Here is a 22,792-nt window from a genome sequence, read left to right as displayed (position 1 = left end):
CTGCACATACCCCTGTACACTCGGGCAAATAACGCAAGTTCATTGGCTGCCGACTTGTAAGTCGTCTCAGCTGGTTTGTCTGTGATTCGACCCTTCTTTGGTTGAGGGTTTATAACTGGTTGAGGTTCGTCCAGATGAACAGTAAGCCAATAGCAAAATTATCTAAGAGCAGTGGTGGATCCAGGATTTTGGTTTGGGAGGGGCTTGACCCAGCTGAGGCTAGGCTTTATCAAGGCAAACACTAAAACAATAGTGGACCCAGATGCTTCTGGAGGGGGCTTGAGCCCCTTAGCCCCCCTCTGAATCCGCTACTGTCTAAGAGGTATATGTGTTTGAATTCTAGCCTATCACCGAATGAATCCGCGAATTTTGCAGGTCTCTACTTATTGCTATACTGTACTGAACAATTTTTCTTAAAACAGAATGCAGACCGTATCTCCTATTACATCATGTTCGTAGTAGTTCTACTCCTGGTGCAGTTCTTTTCTCTAGTGTTCATCTTCTTGAACAAGTCTTCGAGGTTGTTGTTGGTCATTAGTAGAGACCGGAAAAATTCGCGAATTCATTTCGCGATAGGCTAAAATACAAATAGTTATACCTCAGTGCTGCCTCTGCTATTGACTCACAACTCACCTGGATGACTCCGGGCCAATGAGAAACACCCAAACCAAAGGTTTATCGAATCACAGGCTGCTATGTTGGGACGTCTCACAATACAGCAGCCAATGAGTGGGTGACATTTGACCGAGTGTACGTAGAACTATGGAGTTCATCCTGCAGGTCATTGAACCCGAGAATTTTTCTGGTCCCTAGTCATTAGGCAGACATGGTGTTGGCCACGAGGATGGCCGGCGAGGGGAGGGGAGTCTCTCCGGCGGGCGAGAGCGCGTGTTGGCGTGCGTGCAGGAGAGAGCTCACGTCTCGTCAGGACGGAGGGTCGGAGTGAGGGATGAGGGAGAGAGGAGGGAGACAGCTGCGGGAGGAGGGGCCGGAAGACGTCGCCGCGGCACGACACGCCCGCGCTCAGTTCAGCGCGGCGCGGCGGCCAGAAGCTTACAGCCCGCAGCCACGTCACGTGACTGCCGCTCGCTCGCCCGTGATTGGTCGCCGAGAGCCCAGGTGCGTGCCGCGTCCTGTCACGTCTGTGGTGTCGGCATCGAACCGCTTCCTATACCAAATGTTGTAACAGGGACAGTACGGGGGGAAAAAAAACTGCGTTAGAAATACGCGAGATCCGGCGGCGTGGAGTGCACCTATGTTCTCAAGTGCGCGATACTAGTTTACAGTAGTGGCATCTTGCGGCGTGAAGTGGAAAATAATTGGAAAAAGTGTCTCGCGCTTCGCCGATGCTAATTGGCCAGTGTTTCCCATATTGTCCTGTTACAATGTTTACTTGTACGCCGAGAGAACTGTCAAAAACGCGTGTGACGGTTCGTTAGACGTTAAAAAAAAATGTGTTCCTATGTGAAGCGTTTTCTTTCTTTCTTCTAATGTATATGCCTGTTAATATGAGTTCATTCAACACTTCACCGCACCAATGTAAATTCAGTTGCTGGATGACTGGACGTTGAATAGCGTGTGAACAAAACTTTGTTTGGATTAACATGAGCGAGAAGAAACTACAACTGTTATAAATGCACGCGTGTCATTTCAGTTACGTATTTTGTTAAAATACATTAAAACGAACTCTTCAAATTACAAAAAAAAGATCAGTTTCTTTAACAAAAGCACGTGACCTTTTGAAGCACTTCATAGTCCGAGAACTAACCTACCATTTCACGTTCTCAGATTGAATTCGACCAACTTCAGCTGCAGGTTCACCACGGCAAAGTAAGTTGAAAACACATTACAACTTATGGTCTAAAATGCTTCCAATAACTGTTATACGCCTCTGAAGTTGGAGCTTGAACAAAGTTCAAGTTTTCTGTCGTGTAATGATTTACTTGAAATAATTGGGGGTAACAAACACATTTCCCATGAAAATATTTGATGTGTTGTTTGCATTATTTTCCCCGTGATGAACCTGACACTGAAGTTTATCCTAAATTAAACCACCGTGCGATCACACTGTCCGACATACGTCTTTGCGTTTCCTCTGAACTAGAATTCTATAGCGTGCTTGTACCGTCGCTTTTCGGCACTCCCTAGAAGACCTCTATAGGTAACGGTAAACATTTATCCCTCTGATGTTGAATATCGCGTTTTCGAAGTCAAAGAAGAGACAGTCTTCTACCAGCGGCAGCACATGGACAGTTTGTCCAACAAGTGCGTGAACACGGAGTACAGCCGGAGTCCACACTCGTACATCGTGGAATGATGGGTTCTCCACTCGTACTTATAAACAAATGAGATGGCGATGTATTGCGAATTTAGTTTTTCGTCAATACAGTTTACAAAAGAGCGTAACTTTACATGCTTGTGGTTGAATGGAAGACATATTTCTAACACGACGCAGTTATTTTCAAGGGGAGGGCAAGGGCCTGGAAAAATTCGCGGTTCCAGTGACCTCTAGGACAATCCCTTACATACTTGGGCAAATGCCACTTGCTCACTGTCTACTGACTTCTGAGACCTGTCAACTGGGACGCTTGCGATTCTATACTTCTTTGGTTTGAAGACTTTTCATTGATTCAAAGTCCTTCTGATAAACTGTGAGCCATATCACAGAAGCAGTACGAAGGTACATACGTTTATATTCTAGCATAACGTGAAAATAATCCGCGAATATTTCCCGCTCTCTATCTGTAGCACACTATCTGCGTTCTAATTAGCCCTCCTCCTTGGCCATTCAGGGCTAGCAAGGATGTAACAAGTAACATTATTGGCAAATACACTAGAGACTAATACCGGACAGCTCCAAGATTTCTGTGTGAAAACCTGGCGTTGTTTTCACGTCAGTCAGATAGATGGCAGACGGCATGCCCAGGATGAACAATGTACAAACATTAAAAAAACGGAAATATCTTTATTATAATTTTTTAGAAAACTTATTTAATAATTATACAGAATTATGAGGGGGGAATAAACTTCAATTGCTTAAAATTTCTTAAAAATAAGTGAATCGTTTGGCACAAGAAAATATAATATACAACGTAACGATATATCTAAAAAAATTTATTTTGTCACACCTCTTGCCGCTAGGTTATTTTTCACACTACCTCTTGCTTGTGTTGTTGATATAGAGCCGTCCGGTATTGGCCTAGTGTATGTCAGTAACAAGCAGACCGTTCCTCCGCAATGAATCACCATCGCTCTTTGTTTACATCGCGCGCACCGTACTGGAGGGCGAGCGGCGAGCACTTGATCAGCCTACACGCGTGCTGGTCTACTCGACGCGTGCTGTTCTACTCGACTTTCTCCGGCCCGCCGCGACCCAGCGCTCTTCCCGCGCCGCCGAGTGAAAGCGACCCCGGGCCGCAGATCGAGCGAGCTCCGCCCGTCGGCACGCGGGTTTACGACTTCCCCGCCGCCGTCTGCCCCAGTTCAGCACGCCAAACAACATTCACAACAAACATTCCCTGATCTCAACTCGGGCGACTTTCAAAGCTTACAACCCGACCGGACGAGGCTGACTACTAGAAAAATCCTTCCCGTTAAACCACAGAATGTAAATTTAAATCGAAATGACAGCAGCGGTCATGAGTAGACACGCAGCCATTGGGTAGGTCCGTGGAGACCGGACACTTTCTTCCAGGGGAAAAAAAAATTAAAATAAGCTAGGATAATAAAATTACAAGCCACTTAACTGCATTAAGTTAAAGGAGATTATTTTGGAACGATAATTTAAATTCTTAGTGGGCTACACTAGTGTATAGCGCGGCAAACCTCATACTCAGAAGCGGCTGGCAATGTGCTTACAAGTAGTCTAATGCCGGTTTGCACGCGCGTTACTGTAAGCACGTCTTTTATACATACTTGGTACGTGTCTTTCATGTATTTAATAAAATTATTATATTTATGACTTTTTTTTAGTGAAATAAAACAATTGCTTTCAGAGCAAAATATTAAAAATAATTAACTAAAAACCAAATTTTAAATTTAAATTTCTATTACATCAAGCAAATTCATTAATTAAAATTATGCGTGTAAATATTGGAGTTCCAAAAATTTATTCCCTGAGATATTAGTGCGATGAATGAATAAAAATGTCTCATAACACAATGATATAGTGGTTATACTGAACCTTCTCATTCACCAAATCCTAGCTTCGGCATTGTTATGGGAAAATGTGGTTCACCATCTAAATCATTCGCCATATCATTCTGAAGATTTAGAGTTCATTAAAGGAATATGTTGAATATAAGACACGAGATTTAAGATTTAAGTGGTACGGATTACCAGATAATGACAAAACAAAATGGTTAGTAGCTCGTATCATTAGTATGAACGCATTACTAATATTATAAACCTGACCAAAAGTGTTATATAATTAGCATATGTTTGTTACCATACTGAAATACAGCATAAAAATATACATCGCAGGTTGTCGCGGCCATGGTCGCTAACTACTTCTTAGCTTTTACGTAAAGGCCACGTTCGTGCAATTCGTCGTTTCGGCGTACCTTGTTGCAGCCATCTTCCAGTTAAAAAGTACATTAAACATCATACAATTTAAAAAAATATATATATAATATTTTTAAGTGGGATATCAAAATAGATTGCCGCAGAGCGACAAACTAAAGACATGTGGATGGGTGGGATGGAACAACTACAGTCCTACATTGAAAATTGTCACCATAAAGTTATGAGTAGAGACCCGGAAATTTCGCGGATTCTTCTGGCCTCAGGATAGACTTCAAAGTTATAGGTGTGCTCGACCCCATGTTTACTTTCCCATTGGTTGATTTCTTAGCGAGGACATTTTTATCCTTGTTATTTGGCACTACCTGATTCGCCGACTTCTCTCCTAGCTGGGCATCATTGGCTCACGGTCGTAGACGGGCGTGTCCAAACAACTGCAGCCCCAATCATGAACACAGTGCGAGAGCGTGAAGGTTTGCATTCTAGCTTGCGAGTAAATGAATCAGCGAAATTTCCGGGTCTCTAATTATTGATTAATTGAATCCAAGGATGTTCTTAAAATATTTATGATGTTTTCATCAATTTACAGGCAGTCAGTTTTCTTTGAAGATAAACTCACTAGGATAATCAAAAGCTTCAGGGGGGTTTACCCTGCTCACAGAAGGACCCAGAGCTAAGAAGTGATGATCCAGCGTGGTTTCGACGACCATCCAGTTACTTTGAGCCGCGAGCGCACCCCTCGTCGGGCGGACCGCGAGTGCGGGACACGCGAGCGCGGTCGTCACAGCTTTGAATATATATACTGTACAGAAGTCGCGAGTGGATAGGATTTACTCTACGTTTTTCAGAAGCGTATGATGAGCAGCTTGGGAACTTCACCGCTGCAGTGCGCTGCCGGAACGCCCTGTATCGTCTTAGGTTGTTATTTGCACGTTAGAGCGCAGCACTGTCGCCCGCTGTCATTCCCCCGCACCCCCGGCCCAACATTCACTGCAGCTCAAGGTCGTTCAACGGGAGGGGGAAGGGGTGTTTGAAGAGTTCGACACTTGTCCGCTAGAGATGCCCTAGAGATGGTGGCGATTGCGGCGGTGAATTAACCAACTACCTCAAAACCGTATTAGAAATGTTAACCTGGGCTGGCGACTTCTATACAGTATATGTATTCTAAGGTCACAGCGAGGTCCCCTCTGCCCGCAGCCGGCGGCGAGGGGCACCGCAGAGTCCCCCGGAAGCACGGCGGCCGGAAGTGTCTGCAGAGGCTGCTATCAGCGGCGGCCACCCGGCCTCGTCGCCAGATGCCACATGACCGTGAGTACCATCTCCCTGCTCGTCCGCAGTCAGCGGCTCTTCGAGGCAGGGCCGGGTCCAGTCATGGGGGGGTTTGCCCTCCGGTTACTAATACCATATATGGAAGTCGGGGACTTATTTCCGAAAACAGAGATCAATATTGACTAAAACCTGCTCGTGGAAACTCGGTCATAGAATATAATATACAATATAGAATACCTAGGCATATTGATGATACCAACCTGACAAAAAAAAAAATTCAAAATCATTAACCTAAAATTTTTAAAACCATTCAAATCAAGCCGAATTAAATGATTGGGGCGTTAAAAAGGTCTTGGGGAAATAAACGGAGAGTAATTTCAACTTATCTACAAAAAAATTTTATTCACCTGGATTGCTTCGAAACCTGCTAGATACAAAATCTAGGTAGCTTAACCTATAAATACGACATATGTTTTAAATGCTTGGAGATATACCTACTCTCCAATAGAGTTTAATTAAAAATCCAAACAATGATACATATGGGACTGTAAAACCTTTTTTTGTAATTCCTGTAAAAGTTATGAAAATGAAATAATGAAATAATCAAGCCAGTGAACTGAGCTATGTATTTAAGAATATTACAGCAATTAGATAGATACACAAATAAAACTTATTAATAACACATTTTCTTAAAGTCAAATTTGTATAATCTAGTAATTTATCGTTTTAGAAAATGTGAAAAGTTTTCCAGTGACAATGTTTGAACCACGTAAATATTACTCCTTAAATGTTACAACCGCGCGCTTTGCCACCGCGCTACCGAGAATATTGGAACCTAGGAAGGAGAATATGTATTATCAATAGTGTGTTGTCAGTTTTGTAACGTATTTAAAACCATGCTGCAATAATCCTTGCAGTCAAACAGCTCACAAAAAACGGTTTACCGAAACAACACTTACTGCCACGGTCCTGATGCTTTTTTGCCTTTACAGTGTGTGAAACTATCACCAAGCAGTGTTGCCAAATAAATATTGATAAATTCCTTGAAACAAAGCATGAACTTCTCATTAAAGATATACTCCACCATATATACAGTATAGTTACAAAGCAGTGTTGCGAACTTCATAGTGATAATAAATTCCTTGAAAAAGGCTCAGATAACTTTCTCATTAATGATACGAAACATTTTTCCGGTATATTCTTGGACAAATGTATTAATGTTGGTATGAATAAACAGCATTCCATTTTTCCTGCAAGTTTCCCCTCTTGAATCTGCCACTGCTTTGAGGTTCTGATAGATCTACTACATTGTATTCCAGCCAATACATTCTAGCTCTGGCGAACAGTTTTCATTCTGTCAAGAAGCCGATTAAATTGTATAAACTATCTGTCTTCATACGTGGTCAGATGAAACGGGTGAAAAATAAGCTATGTTCGATGTGAATTTTGTTAAGTTATTTACAAAATCGATTGGCAGAGATCAATGCCAACAAGTCCAGGATAGGTAGGATGAAGACTTTACCAAACTCTATAAATATTGAAGGCATGATTATGCCATACAAGAGGCAGGAAACCAGCGATATCAGCTGGGCTATGGTGGTAAGGACTCGAGGATGACCATCAGAGGTCTCTGGTTTGATTATCAGTCGGGTCAGGTGTTTGTCACTTGTTGAAAGTTTCCTTCCTTGGTTCTCAACCCCTCCATATCGCAGAAGAAGAAAACCAAAACAGTAACTTCATTTCATCATCATAATCATAATTCTAAATGCCTCCTTATTTTCTTCTTTGTTTCCGTATCTGAACAGAACAAATCCTCCCTTGTTTTGGAACGTGGTTCTTATGTTCTTTTGTTCAACATGTTCCTTTGATATAGCCCACAGTCAAAACTGCAATTTATTCATGGCGCTATTCCCGTCACGGCGCGAGTTCATGTAGGCTAACGTTTTGGAACTAGCCTGGGGCAATATTCGAAGTTGAGAGCCCAACGACGATCCCAAAAAATAATATACTGAAAATGTCTTCCATTTGTTTATTAATTTATAATTAAAATAATAATTGACACATGCCACAAAAAAAAACTATAGTGAAAACACAGAATAAAAAAAATATATATTTTGAACATTAGAACACAGTAACGAAGCTTCGTGAGTTCGCAACCACCGGCGCCAACCACCGCAGCCAGTTACGCCCGGGTCTGGCTTGGAGAACACAATTACAGCAGCTGTCGCTGTGCGACAAGACGTCCGTTGTGTGACGAGATCCGTCGGCATCCGTCCGCGGCTAAAAATAGACGCACGGACTTCGCAGTGACGACAGAGGCACAGAATGTCTACTTGCGCGATGCCTCTCCCGCGGAAGAAGGCCCCTCCTACAAGTCAAAGGCCTCTCCTACAAGTCGAAGGCTAAAAAGAACGTAAATTATTAAATTGCCGTTCTTGCGCCGCTGATAGAGACATTTGTACTCCGCGAAAAATTTCCAATGCTAGAATGTTGTCCAACATGGCGTGGTGATGTTCAGGCGAATCGAATACGCCTCTCAGAACAGTAGTCGCAAGATTATTGGCGTGATATTCGCAGAAAAGCGTCTTCCTCCGTCCGATCTTGACCAGTAATGAGAGTAGCAGTTCAGAATGACCAGCAGTGAAATGTTCACGCGAAATTCAGCCTCTAAACAATTGCCGTACATCTGTATGACAAGTAAAAAATGTAGTAACCACATAAAGAGAACGGAAAAATTCGCGGATTGATTTCGCGTTATGCTAGAATCCAAACGCACGTACCTTCATATTGCTTCTGTGATTGGCTCATAGTTTATTTGAAGGACTCTGAGACAATGGAAAACGTTCAACCAAAGAAGTGTCGAATCGCAAGCATCCAAGTTAACAGGTCTCAGAAGTCAGTAGCCAATGAGAATGTGGCATTTGACCGAGTATGAAGGGGATTGCGGAGTCTATCCTGGAGGTCATTGACACCGCTAATTTTTCCAGTCCCTACACATAACACAGCATTGTCCACTTTCTTGTTCACAATTGAGTTTTAAAATAAATAAGTTTCTTTATGGAGAAAAGCTTTTGGCAATCGCCGTACCAAAGCTAGGTTTTAACGACAGTCGTGTTTCAATCGAGTAGATATAGTCAGAGAAAGTTTTATGTGTCGCAACGAAATTCGCTGGGTTGTTTGACTTCGCTTCTCTCCTTATTGGCTGCATTTGCGGCGAAAGAAGCTTGAGTGGGCCAATGAGGCTTTGAGCCACAAATATTCGGCGGATTCTTTTCTTTCCGAGCCTGACTCAACTGTTCCATGTACAGGCAAGCCACCGAGTGTGCTCATTGGCTGATAACAACCTTACAGTCTTTCGTCTTTCGGACTGTTGCACGTGATTGGTTCAACACCTTGTCTCTTTATTAACTCCAAAATCATGGTCTTTTCGTAGCACCACTCTTCGATACACCTACATCTGTGGACAGCTCTTTTACGAACATGACAAACATCAAGTCAAAACTAATGTTCATATGGTACATGCGTTTTGAATTGCTTAATCATAATCAGGCATTGAAAATCCTAATTTAATCAATTAACAAAAATCTGTGCCATGTGTTGGGAAAGAGGTGACATGAGTATTTTCTTTTTTGTAAAATGTTTTTGCTTTCCTGAGTATGAAGTCCAATTTGAAAGTTGCTATTAAATTATTTTCTTCCGTTCTGATGTGATTTAGTTTTGAAACAGAACTTCTAAACGTGAGAAGTTATTTTACAAACTTTGACTTATACTGGTTAAAATATTTTAAAAAGAAAAAAAAATATGGACTACGTGTAATTTAAATGTAAACAATTTGATTGTGTTATTTTTGCCATTTTGTAAAATAACGAAAGAAAATCGCCGAGAGAATAGAAATCAGTCATCGCAATCACATTGACAGTACAATATGCACGGTAACTAGTGGCCCGCCTCTCTCTGACTGGGGAAACTGATTCAACGCAAGCCTGAAGACCACTACTCCAGTGTTGGAGTTCAGCGCTCGTGAGACCCACACCGCCTCTATGGCGTGTCTCGTCCGTAGTTTGCAGTCTTTCCTATGCACCATACTCCATACCTGCTGCTACTGTTCCGTACGCCATAGAGCACAAAAGTTTCAGACACTACTTTATAATGTAACGACAGAGAGTAGGGAAATATACAGATGGAGTATAAGGTCCGATTATAGACGAGATGGGCGAAGCCAAAAGGGGAAGGGGATTTCAGTGTACTGCACGTACCAATATTGCGGTTTTTTTTTTTTTTTTACAAAAGTATCAGTTGTCCTTGTACTGGAGGTTAAATTGGAGAAAAATTTCAGCTCACATCATTACATTTGTATTATGAAGATTCATTTGAGACTTTTAATATATATATATATATATATATATATATATATATATACTAGCTGACCCGGCAAACGTTGTTTTGCCATATAAATTATTTCTAGGGAATTTCTACCTGCAGTACCCGGCGTTGCCCGGGCTGAATACAGGGTGAACGGGACATTTTTAGAAATCAGATTTAGTTAGTAATTGTCTTCTGAATTTTAATGTCAAGTGTGCAAAATAATTTATAGCACTTTCAGATCCCAACAGACGTTGTTCTGCCAGTGTATAGTTTTTAACCTGTATACTTTTTAAAATTGGTTGTCTGTATGTAGTCTAGACTCTATAAAGCACTATAGAAAAAAGCTTAAAAATAAGAGATTACTAATATTGAAAAGATTCCATTATCTAGCTAATGCTCGGAATGCATTGCAATGCCTCATTCAGTTTTGTTTTGTAATATGTTTGAAGTAGTTACACATATACAAATCATCTATCCATCTCTCTAAATATATATTTATCTCTATCTTCTTCTATATATATGTATATATCTATCTCTATTTATCTCTTTATATCTACATATATACATATATAACTCCCACTATCTCTATCTATTCTATATATAAATCTCTATATAGCTCTATACATCTATATATCTCTTTATATATCCCATTTCATTCTCTATACCTCACTCCATCTCAACGTATCTCTCTGTCTCTCTCTATCTCACTCTATATATATCACTCTATCTGTCTCTCTTTTATATTTAAATAAATTGCGTCATGTGTGCGCACTTATACAACAAAAACAGACGAAGTGTCACTATATAATATGAAAAAAACACATTTTTTGAAATGATTTGTGTTCCAACTATTGAAAAATAGTTATACCGTCTCAGAAACCTTCACGGGCATGCGCATAACAACTCACCAAAATTTCATCGCAATCGGATGAATGGTATAGGAACGCATACGGCACAAACAAACGAAAATTAAAGACATGACAAACACATCAAACGATGGTTCGTTTAAAATTCAAGGCAACTAACTCTATCTATTGACGAAGTTAAGAACAAAACAGTTATGAGCTCCTTTATTTTGCTAGCCGCTGCGAACTCCACTAAGTGAGCTGGTCTCACCAAGGAGAAAAAAATGAATTTGCCAGACCTTACTATGTTTATGATCGTGTGGCAGACATAGAGAAATGACACTCACTCACTATTTGTATGTCTATGACCTATGATTTTTTCTATTATAAAATGAAATTATCACTTTTTCACTCCCTTAGGGATGGAATTTCATATTAATATGTGGTCTATGTGTTAATCCAGGTAATGAGCTCTCTGTAGGGGGGGAAAGTTGATCAAGTGTTAATTGATCTGCTATCGACCGGGGTTGAAAAATATAAAATTCTATTAAAAATTAGGGGTTGGTGATAGAAGGGTGAAAATTTAGGGTTGAATGTATTTATTGATGCCGCTTTATAAAAAAATTAAAAAAAAAAAAATTTGTCCGAAAAATTAAAAAAAACAATTTAGGGGTGGACTACCCCTAACATTTAGGGGGATGAAAAATAGATGTTGGGCGATTCTCATAGATACCGGATAAGCACAAAAAATTTCATCAAAATCGGTCAAGCCGTTTCGGAGGAGTATGGCAACGAAAACTGTGACACGAGAATTTTATATATAAGACTAGCTGACCCGGCAAACGTTGTTTTGCCATATAAATTATTTCTAGGGAAATTCTAGCTGCAGTACCCGGCGTTGCCCGGGCTAAACACAGGATGAAGGGTACCTTTTTCGAAATCAGATGTAGTTAGTAATTGTATTCTTAATTTGAATGTCAAGTGTGCAAAATATTTTATATCACTTTCAGATCCCGACAGACGTTCTGCCAGTGTATAGTTATTTACCTGTATATATCTAAAAATTGGTGGTCTGTATGTAGTCTAGACTCTATAAAGCACTATAGAAAAAAGCTTAAAAATAAGAGATTACTAATATTGAAAAGATTCCATTATATAGCTAATGCTCGGCATGCATTGCAATGCCTCATTCAGTTTTGTTTTGTAATATGTTTGAAGTAGTTCCACATATACAAATCATCTATCCATCTCTATAAACATATATTTATCTCTATCTACATCTTTATATATCTATGTATCTCTATATCGCTATTTATCTCTTTATATATACATATTTACATATATACCTCACACTATCTCTATATCGTCTATATATAAATCTCTATATAGCTCTATACATCTATATATCTCTTTATCTAACCCATTTCATTCTCTATGCCTCGCTCTATCTCAACTTATCTCTCTGTCTCTCTCTATCTCACTCTATATATATCACTATATATCTGACTCTATTTTATATTTAAATATATTTTGTCATGCGTGCGCACTTATACAACAAAAACAGACGAAGTGCCGCTATATAATATTAAATAAATACATTTTTTTAAACGATTTGTGCTCCAACTTTTGCAAAATAGTTATACCGTATCAGAAACTTTCACGGGCATGCGCATAACAACTCACCATAATTTCATCGCAATTGGATGAATGGTATAGGAAAGCATACGGCACAAACAAACGAAAATTAAAGACATGACAAACGCATCAAACGATGGTGCGTTTAAAATTCAAGGCAACTAACTCTATCTAATGACGAAGTTAAGAACAAAACTGTTATGAGCGCCTTTATTTTGCTAGCCACTGCGAGCTCCACTAAGCGGGCTGGTCTCACCAAGGAGAAAAATATGAATTTGCCAGACCTTACTATGTGTATGATCGTGTGGCAGACATAAAGAAATGACACTCACTCACTATTTGTATATCTATGACCTATGATTTTTTCTGTTAGAAAATAAAATTATCACTTTTTAACTCCCTTAGGGATGGAATTTCATATTAATATGGGGTCTATGTGTTAATAAAGGTTATAAGCTAGCTGTAGGCGGGGAAGGTTGATCAAGTGTTAATTGATCAGCTATCGACCGGGGTTTAAAAAATATAAAATTCTATTAAAAATTAGGGGTTGGTGATAGAAGGGTGAAAATTTAGGGTTGTATGAATTGTTTAATGCCACATTATAAAAAAAAATAAAATAAAAATTTTGTGCAAAAATTAAAAAAAAAATGTTAGGGGTGGACAACCCTTATCACTTAGGGGTATGAAAAATAGATGTTGGCCGATTCTCATAGATACCGGATAAGCACAAAAAATTTCATCAAAATCGGTCAAGCCGTTTCGGAGGAGTATGGCAACGAAAACTGTGACACGAGAATTTTATATATTAGATTAACCAGTAATATTTTGATCTAATTTTCTTCCGAGCAGCTTAACTACAGTAGTTATTAAATCAGGATAGAACAGCTGATAAAAATATAAACTCCGCCATATTGATATGTGAAAATCAGGAAAAAAAAATTGGGGAAAAAAAAGACCACGTCTCACAGCTAATACTCAATCTGCATTCTTGCTTAATCTCTGTGTAATGAAAATTTGAAAAATATACCTGCAACATTGTATTTTGTAAAGAAAAATTTGAATTAGAAGTATGAATATACATTTTCTTGTATTTCATTAAGGGCATCATGATAGTATTAGTTTTTTTTTTTTTACTTCTAAGCAGACGTAACTAACAGACGCGACCGGTTTTTGTCAACAATTTTTTTTTTAATAATTTAATATTAAACATTTAATCTCTGTTTGAGCATACCACTTCATTAAATGGAAAGCAGTGACCGACTGTTACAAATAGTTTCTCGTGTGAGATAATGATTGGTGTTTAGCATTGTATTATTTATTTTTCTTGCAGAATAAATACACGTGCAATGATAAGAGTCAATTAGCACTAATTTGAGGTTTTAGAAAAATAAAAAAAATTGTAATATCAAAAATATTAAAACTTATTATAATGAAATATGATGTACAAAATAATATCTTTTAATGTAAATAATTCTGGTAGTATGTTGTGGCAACAGTGGGGAACTCTGAGCACGTGACTCACTACAGACGCAGGGACGTAACTGGTGGGAATTGTAGGGGGGGGGGGGGCAGACGGGGCTTGTGCCCTGGGCGTCGCCTTTAAAGGGGGTGGGGGTGGGTGTGGGGCGCTAAACTGGCAGAGTAACGTTACTATAGATATTCACTTGAATATCGAAGTGTTAGGGTGCAAAAAAAAAAAAAAGTTGGAGGGCAGATGAACAGAATTATTTGTATTGAAAGAGAGATACATATATGTATATTGGCAAATATTTAAAAACTGGCAATATTTCTCGTACTATCCAAATTTTGGATGTATCAAAAATGAAATGACTGCAATGAAATCAATTTATTTACCGTCTAAGTGGAATCGAACGTGTTTGGAATAGAGGAATTAACATGTGGTAGCGATATGAGGTGTTTTGTTTATTTATTCGTTTGTTTATTCAGACTTCAGTTTCGCGCAGTTAAGGCGTGTAGGACTTCTCTAACACTGAACCATGAGACATAACCTACGTATAGTAAGTTATATCTAGGAATAAAAAAATAAAATTACATAGTTACAAATTACAAATTACAACAATTACTGATGAATCATCTACCAATTTATCATCCAAGTTTTGTGCTTGCATGAACCATATAAAATACTGTATTAAATATAAAATATATATAATCAAATACAAAAATAATACATATTAATTTTATAAAATACAAATTTTTAAGTATAATTAAATAAAACCCTAAAACATATTAAAAATGTTTAAATAGAAAATAAACAAAGGTTTTGGTTTGGTAGGTGTGAGGTAAAGTGTGTGTCCAGATGATATCTTGTCCCGGGACGGGCCTGCGCAGGCGCTATCACGAGCGGCGATAAGGGGGCGAGATAAGGCGGCTGGCGAGAAGCGGGTAGCGAGGGGAGAGGTGCAAGTGCAGGGAACGAAGCAGTCAGGTGCAGGCAGTCGGCGAACCAGCACTGCAGGCCACGGAACACGCGCAGGTAACATGCCCGTGGCTCCCTCGACCTCTCTTTCAGCTTCCGCTGTCCGCTGAACACTGCACTTTTCAGTTCACTCTTTCATATCCCTTAAGAGACGTTCAACGTGTATACTTAAAAATTTTCATTTATACTCATAGGCGAAAGTAAACATCACATTTTTAAATTCCGAGAGCCTTAAATGTTTGATTTAAACGTCAATAGCACTTGCTAATTCATGACATAAATATAATTATATGAGTGTTTTTTTACTTCACCTAGATGAGAATTCAGAAACTAAACCAAAAATTAAGGGCGGAATTCATAGTGGTGATATAAGCAATACTTGAAAAAAGTACTGCTTATATGCATGCTTAAGTATGGCATTAAATTCATAGCGAACAAAAAGAGCACTGCTTTAGGACTACTTAAAGTAATACTTCACGAAGCACTGCGTCAAATAAGTGCTGCTCAATACGAATTCACAGTCATGAAATAAGTTTGCCTTGTTTCGCAAGTATTCATAATCAAATAAGCCATGCTTATTCATTGATATAAGTAATACTTCATGATGTCGGCTATCTAGGTGACTCAAGTACTGGTACGGATTTGTTTGTTGTAAGGAATAGGTTATGTAAGGTATTAATTCCCGTTAATTTTTCCATATATTAAATTAAAATTGAGAGAGTAACCAAATTAAATTTGGGGAAAAGAAACGAAACAAATAGTTGCCGCTTAGTTTTGTAAACAATACAGGCTACGTACATAACCTCTTCTGCAGCTAGTGTGTTGTTTCGCTACCACGTGGTTAACTTCACCCGCTTATAGATATAGAGCTGTAGCAAACCGTATGTATTCGGTACTGAGTAACAGGTGCGCCATCTAGTAACGAGTAACGAAATGTTACACTCGGCTGCATCTCGTTACTCGCATTTTTCGTATGTTTTACGCATGCGCGCGCAGATTCGATGAATTTACGTTACAAAGAACGATGTTTGTTTATTAAGTAAAGTATAATTTGGAAATTCGTCGTCCAAGTTTTTTACTGTTTATTAAATGTATTGTGTGTGTGTAGACAAAGTTTGAGATTGGAACAGAAACAACGTAAGAAAGTATTTTTTACAAATTAGAAATATGTATGTTTTTGTTTTTTATTATCGCGTAATTTCACGTTTTTTTGTTCTTATCGTAAAAGAGATAATATAAAAAAGCCGCTCTAATGAGATTTTATTGTTTCTTGGTTAACAAAAACAGTTAATTATCAAATATTGTTAATTGTTTATATTTTATTTATTATTATTTACGCGACGTCATACTGTACGCGGCGTACAGTACGCGTACGCAATACGACTCGATTCGTTGCTGCAACATAACATAGCATATGCGGTTTCAGAAGTAACGAGTAACGTAACGATACGATAATAACGAGTATAAATTGTTATAGTAACGAATATATACGGGTACGCTTTTTTCGTTACTTTTACACCTCTATATAGATCACAGACACAAGATGGCCAACATAATTTAACAACACAAACATTAAAAACATATTTATGTAGTTGTAAATTCTTTTTTAATACATGTTCATATTTATGTTATTCAAGTTCACTATCAAATAAAGTATAAATATCATCTTACATACCTATTAATTTCATTATTTTAATCGCATATATGGTTTGAAACGTGGGCATTTTTATTTTCAAACATGTAAACTATGTATTTACAGCAGAATATTTGCTTGCGTTACGTTGGCACAAAATTCGTCCTTTACTTTTTGAGATACTTCATCAAGTACAGCATGGCAAATATAAGTAGTGCTTGTTCAAGTATTACTTCGTCAAGTATAGGTTTATGAATTCATTGCTGGAATAAGTACTACTTGAAGAATAAGCACTACTTTATAAAGTATTACTTATTCGCCAAACAAGCCTTCGACTATGAATCCCGCCCTAAGAGTCTTTTGAATTTAACTGCACTGCAGTGTGTGATTCTCTCTCGCTCTCTCTCTCTCTTTCTCTCTCCCAACATTATTGTTACGAAAGCGAAAGAACAGACCGCAATGCCAGGTTCGGAGCTGGCTGGCACCCTTGCAAGGCAAATGGAGTCACGCGCCGTGTCACGTGCCGTACACTGATTTAAGGCACGCCACGTATGCCTGGCCGGATTACAAGGGTCGTTGCTACCCCCTTTCCCCACTCCGCTCCCCGCGCATCGTCCTGAATCGGCGCTGTTATCTATCGCTGAGAGGCCTTGGGAATTCCGCGGGTCGCCGCGCGGAGTAGCGAGAATGAACACCGCCTCTCTCGATGTTTCGGGCGTCGGGTCGGCCCGGGATGACGCGACTCGTCACAGCCGCTCTCGTTGGTTCGAGAAGGACGCCCCTGATGTGCTTAAGCCGCGACGCCGGCCTCCACGCGAGTTCCGAGAGTTCCGCGAGCAAAGGGAAGTGCGAAATCTACGAAGAGGGTGAGAGGACTAACCCCCCCCCCCCCTTCGCCACCCTGCGAGTGGCACAACTCGGAGTTCGACTGGATCGTGAGAGTGCGGCGACCGAGTGGCGCGAGACTGTGTGTGTTGACAGGCACGTGGTAAGGGGCGAACCACTGTTGAGCCTAGCTCCAGTGAGGAGTACCAACTGCGGAACTCGGCAGACATTGAGTGACTTGAGAATAAACTTTTTTTTTAAGTGCTAGTGATTTGTGTTTGGACATTTTGAACTACAATTATATATTAATAATGTTAATATTGGTAATTAATACAACTGTAATAGACATTAATTGGGCTATCCCTTACGAACAAAGTTTTCTCCCCACATAGGTCGTAAAAATATTTTCATCGGTGTGAGAAGTTCCGACTTATAAGCTACTGCATTAGTGTTTCACGATCGGCGTTTTACGGTTGAAGATAAAGATGGAATACGCAACAAGCAGTAAAGCTGGAGATAACAAAATCGCAGCAGTTGGTTCCGATTGCTTCGCCTCAGAGTCGCAGACTGTTGTAGCCACGCAGTAGAGGTTCTTTACACAGTGCCGTAGAGCGGAGAAGCTCCATGACGCGTCCAATGGCGCGTGTACTGTCTGTCCATGAGCTCTTCAGCCCTGTCAAGGCATCGGGGCCCGACAAGTTCTCTGCACCGTCCGTAACCGATTCTCCGTCCTTTCACATTGAGAATTCGTTCCAGTCGGTGGTCGTCTCTCGGGGCGTGCGCATCTCTCTCGCGGGCTGTTGGCTGGGAGTTCCCTGCGACCTATTGGGTAACCGAAGGCTGGCAGTGCGTGTTGGTTTTGTGTGCGTGCTGGGGGCGGCCTAGCAGCGCCAACTGCTACCGACCGCGTCCCGCGGGTGGCGGATACGGGAGCCCAGCTCGAGAGTTGCAATCTCGCTGGGGTGGCTGTGAATAACCAATAGCAGTCCGCGGACCAATGGCCGGCCTGCGGAGTCGTTATTACGGCTGTCGGTGTGAAAGGTAGCCTGAATGCAGCTCGGCGCGTGGCAGGAAGCAGCTTCGTCGGCGAAGGCCCGCAGGGGAGCTCGATGTGCTGAAAAAATGCGAAGTGTAGACGAACTGCGGGCTGGAACTTGCGGAGCTGTGAACTGCTGCGCGCGCAACGGAATTGAAATGCATCGGAACTCTGAAGGAAGACATCAGGAACCTTCAGCTGGGGCTGCTGTAGGTGTGGCAGCAGTAGCCTCGAGCGGCGCGACCTTAAACCGTCTCGGGGATTTTGGGTGGCGAGGTTGGTTCCCTCCCCCCACCCTGGCTTGAAAAGTACTGCTGTTGACCTGAAGAAGGAAGATGAAGATGGCGCAACGTCAGGCTGCCTTTCGCTCCGAGAGCCAGCAGTTCGAGCCGGTTTACTGGCTCGTCTGCCCGCTTCTGTCTTCACTGTGGCTGCCTGGGCAGCTGTGGCTGGGCTGACGTGAAGTCGCCCGCCCCTGGGGGCGCATGCGCCCCTGGCTAATAATAACCCAGGAGCTCCCAACTTTAAATGCGGGCCGCAAGGCCCAAGCACCCAACTCCACCAAGGTTGATTTTCAGCCCCTCCAACTCTTCTTACCTGGACCCTTCTTCCTCTTGTCCAGTAGTTACCTGCTTGCTTAATGCATGTTAATTGATCCCCGCATGAACCGGCCCAGGGTTTTCCCTGTGTCTATGCAGGTTTTACCTGGGTCACACTTAGCTAGCTTTTAAGCTAGGCGACCAATGGGGCGTCAGTCATGGCGCCAATCGCAGCCATGGCTGGCCAATAAACCCCAATAAGCACATGATGCACGCGCCCTTGTCCTGCATGGTTAAAAACCCGCATGGTAGAGTGTATAGGCTTCGGCCTGAGACACACTTAGGTCCTCCCCTAACCTGGACCCTCCCCTACACACTTAGAATTAACTTAGGCTAGGAAAAAAAAAAAAAATTCGTTCCACACGCGATGAAGGACTGGATAATTTTCCTAACCGACTTCGGTCAACCTGAGACTCTGTCCACTCCTGAGTGCAAGCTCGATGCACCAGCTCGCGAAAAAGCACGATTAAATTAAAGCTACAAAACAAAACATATATTTAAATTTTTATGTTTATGTTAATTTAATGTTTCTTTACATTTGCTTAAATTAAACAGCGTACACGTATTTTCCCCTTCTTAACTTAGTCTAGGCTGGCTGGCAGCCTGGTGGGAAACGACAAAGTCGCCCCCGAAACAACCAGTGCCACCAAACCAAATGCGGAAAATATATCCAAGCTCCCGCCCATTTGCATAGTAGTCTTTCTACTCTGTCCAACTCTTCTTCCAGAACCATCCTTCTGTTTCCTGTAACTAACCTGTTTGTTATTAATGCATGGAATTTTGCATCCCGCATTTCAGTGGTCAGGGTTTTCCCTGTGTCTATGCAGTTTTTACCTGGGCCCAACTTATCTAGTTTTTAACCTAGAATAGTCAGTGAGGGGAGTTAGTCAGGGCTAAAACGTTGCCATGGCTGGCCAATCCCCTCCTAGCACATGATGCATGGTTCCTCTCCTGCATGGTTCATAACCTGCATGCTTAGAGCGTATAGGCTTCGGCCTGAGACGCACTTAAGAGTCTTCCCTACCCAGACCCCTTCCAAATACACTTAGTTATTAGTTAGGTTAGAAAAAAAAATTCGTTCCACAACAATGTTTCACGAAAACGTTGCATTAAAATTCTACCTTGAAATTTTACTTGCATCGCACCCAAAGAAGATTCACTTCAGTAACGTAGTATTTATATAAATTTAATAATTTTAAATATTTTATTAGTGTGTATTAAATAAACTTCTGTACATTATGGTAAAACACTTATTTATGTGTCTAGGTTTTGGAATGAGGTGTAAAAGAGGCAAGGTCAGAAAGTCGGTGCGTAGATAAGGCGACAACGAGCACGCGCTAGCTGAAGCTTTGTGCCGGCGCAGGTCTGTGTGAAGGAGAAATAGTAGAACGTATTTTAAGTCAGCCCGAGTTGTGAAAATTGAAAAAAAGAAAAAAAAGAAAAAAAAGAAATTGAGATAAACTGGAGGGTAACATCAGATTATAGGTGGATGTAGGATGTCTTGTCAGAGAAAAAGGCATTGGCTTTAAGATAGGAGGATATGAGGAATTAGGTTAAGCCAGTCTGGGGATTAATGACATAAATAACTCTCGTAAAATGGCCAAAATGCCGTGAAAAAACCTACAACTAACTCATTAGGATCGCATGAAACTAAATGATTCTTGATTATAGTGTTATTTAACTTTGAATTATATGTTTTTTTTAATATATGCTTCTTTAGGCACGTCATGGGAAAAATGATGTGAGTGAATTTTAACGATGCGCGCACATCATGCAACGAAGTTTCCTCAGGAAGTTGGTGGACCCATATTAGGGGACATACCAAACGTATTGGTGTGCCGAACTACCCTGTAATATATTTGGTAAATTAAAATATTTATTTGTTATGAATATTAGTTATATAAATTATGTTTATAAACTTTATCAACTGTATTTATTTAAGAAGAGGTTATTTCCCCGTATGTATAATTTATTTGAATTAAAATAAAAAAATATTATTTATTAAATAATTAAAATTAATAAATTAAAACACACATTCAGCATATTTATTGATTTTCATTACTAATTAAATTTTATCTCGATTGTTTTACTAAATGAAATAATTAATTTTTGTTTCAATAATTTTCAAAATAGTTTAGTGTCTTAAATCAAAAAGAAGTATAACTTCTAACGCGCGTACATTAGTACACACACACAATGCGTCACGGAGCCAGTGCCAGCCGCTAACGGAGCCAACTAACACTTAACGCGATAAGATTTGAGTATTTCAGCTGCGCGGAACATCACCGACAGCAACCTTTTTGGAGTAATACCGGTTATTATCAAGGAGATAACAAAGTGGCGAGGACTTAATTTGCGAGGACTTGGAAACAACACCTCAACACCTATTCTTTGCACAAGAGTGTTTTTTTGTGTTTATTGTGTTTTACTTTTATTGTATTTGAGGTTGCGCATTTGTGAGCTTAAGGGGCCCGCCTCGTCAGGGGTGTATGTGTGTTAGTGAGGCGGGATGATAAGCGCGACGCTCGCTGGTGCTTCTAGCGCGGTTTCTCCTCTGGACTGGCGCGCAGTCTTCTCGTCGTGCACGGAGCAACTATGAAATTTGGGATCTAGCCATAACTTTATGTGGCGGAGAAATGTAGATAATATTGTGATGCAAGTCCCTTAAGTACTTTCAAGAATCTGTACCGGTTGTTTCATTCCTCTGAAAACACTTCTTTTAGCCATTTTATCTCGTCTAAAAATACAGTTTAAAAACTCAATGCGGACACACGCCTACTTTGCGGCCCTCAGCGTATTCTTAAATGCTTTTCGTAAACAGAGCCCACTCTGATATCTTGAGTAGTTTTGTATTCGCGTGGTTTTCCCTGAAGCTCTGCACACCATGTGCGTGCCGGGGTAGGCGGGGCCCTTAAGGTACCTGTACCTAAATATGATCTACCTAAGGCTTGAAATTTAATTTAACTCTGACTACTAATACACATATTGATGAGGGCACATCCAAGACTAGTCTGTGGAAGATCCATGCGAATGCAAGTGTTTGCAGCAAAATCGCGACTAGCGGACCATGTTTAAAACCGGTCCATTAAAGGTACATGTACGTTTTTATACTTGCAATTGTAAATCACCAAACAAATAACAAAATGGGACTAAAAACCAAATCGGCATTTCTGAGTGATGTCTCATTTTAAGCAACCTTAGAGATCATTTTGCATACAATAAATAGTTTTACCCTCATGTTTAAATTGAATTGTAAGTTATATATATTTTTTTGCTAGTATGTGAAATCATGTGCAATAATTATCGAGTGGAAAATTTATATGAAAGGAAGACTTTCATGTTTCTTAATTTCGCTGTAATATCACCCAACTGAGACTCAGACAACTACCACGAGCCAGCTCACTGCCTCGCGCTTAGGGACGATGACGTGTTGCAAGGCGAGCTCAGCGCTCCCTATCTTCTCTCGACCAGGCGTGACTGGTTGGGGGGGTTTGCGGTTTGCTGCTGGTCAGGCGGAATATGACCACCAAAAAAACTGCGCGGTTGAGAAATGCTAACATCAAAAACTAAGTGTTTGAAATATAAAGAAAACATAGAAATTTGTTAAACATAATAACTTAATTATAA

The 22,792-nt window shown here is 40.4% G+C and overlaps 2 protein-coding genes across 10 annotated transcripts in view; one reads left to right on the top strand and one right to left on the bottom strand.

The window, feature by feature from the left end:
• Positions 1 to 22,792, bottom strand: part of LOC134531430 (uncharacterized) — a 112,886-nt gene that overhangs the window by 12,030 nt on the left and 78,064 nt on the right. The gene's annotated exons all lie outside the window — the stretch shown is intronic.
• The window catches only part of LOC134530562 (probable beta-hexosaminidase fdl), an 82,359-nt gene continuing 60,524 nt past the window's right edge, over positions 958 to 22,792 (top strand). For 2 of the 9 annotated variants that reach the window (XM_063365506.1, XM_063365503.1), the window contains exon 1: positions 958 to 1,119. Coding sequence is in view for 3 of the 9 variants with exons in the window: in XM_063365498.1 (XP_063221568.1) it covers positions 5,817 to 5,829 (13 nt within the window). In the remaining 6 variants the exon portion in view is untranslated. Of the gene's footprint in view, positions 1,831 to 5,718; positions 5,830 to 14,954; positions 15,130 to 22,792 lie in introns of those variants that run through there. The other 7 variants (XM_063365500.1, XM_063365501.1, XM_063365498.1 and 4 more) reach the window with 6 other exon arrangements.

Source organism: Bacillus rossius, chromosome 3, assembly GCF_032445375.1.
Source record: "Bacillus rossius redtenbacheri isolate Brsri chromosome 3, Brsri_v3, whole genome shotgun sequence".
NCBI lineage: Eukaryota > Metazoa > Arthropoda > Insecta > Phasmatodea > Bacillidae > Bacillus > Bacillus rossius.
This window is presented reverse-complemented; position numbering and strand designations above follow the sequence as displayed.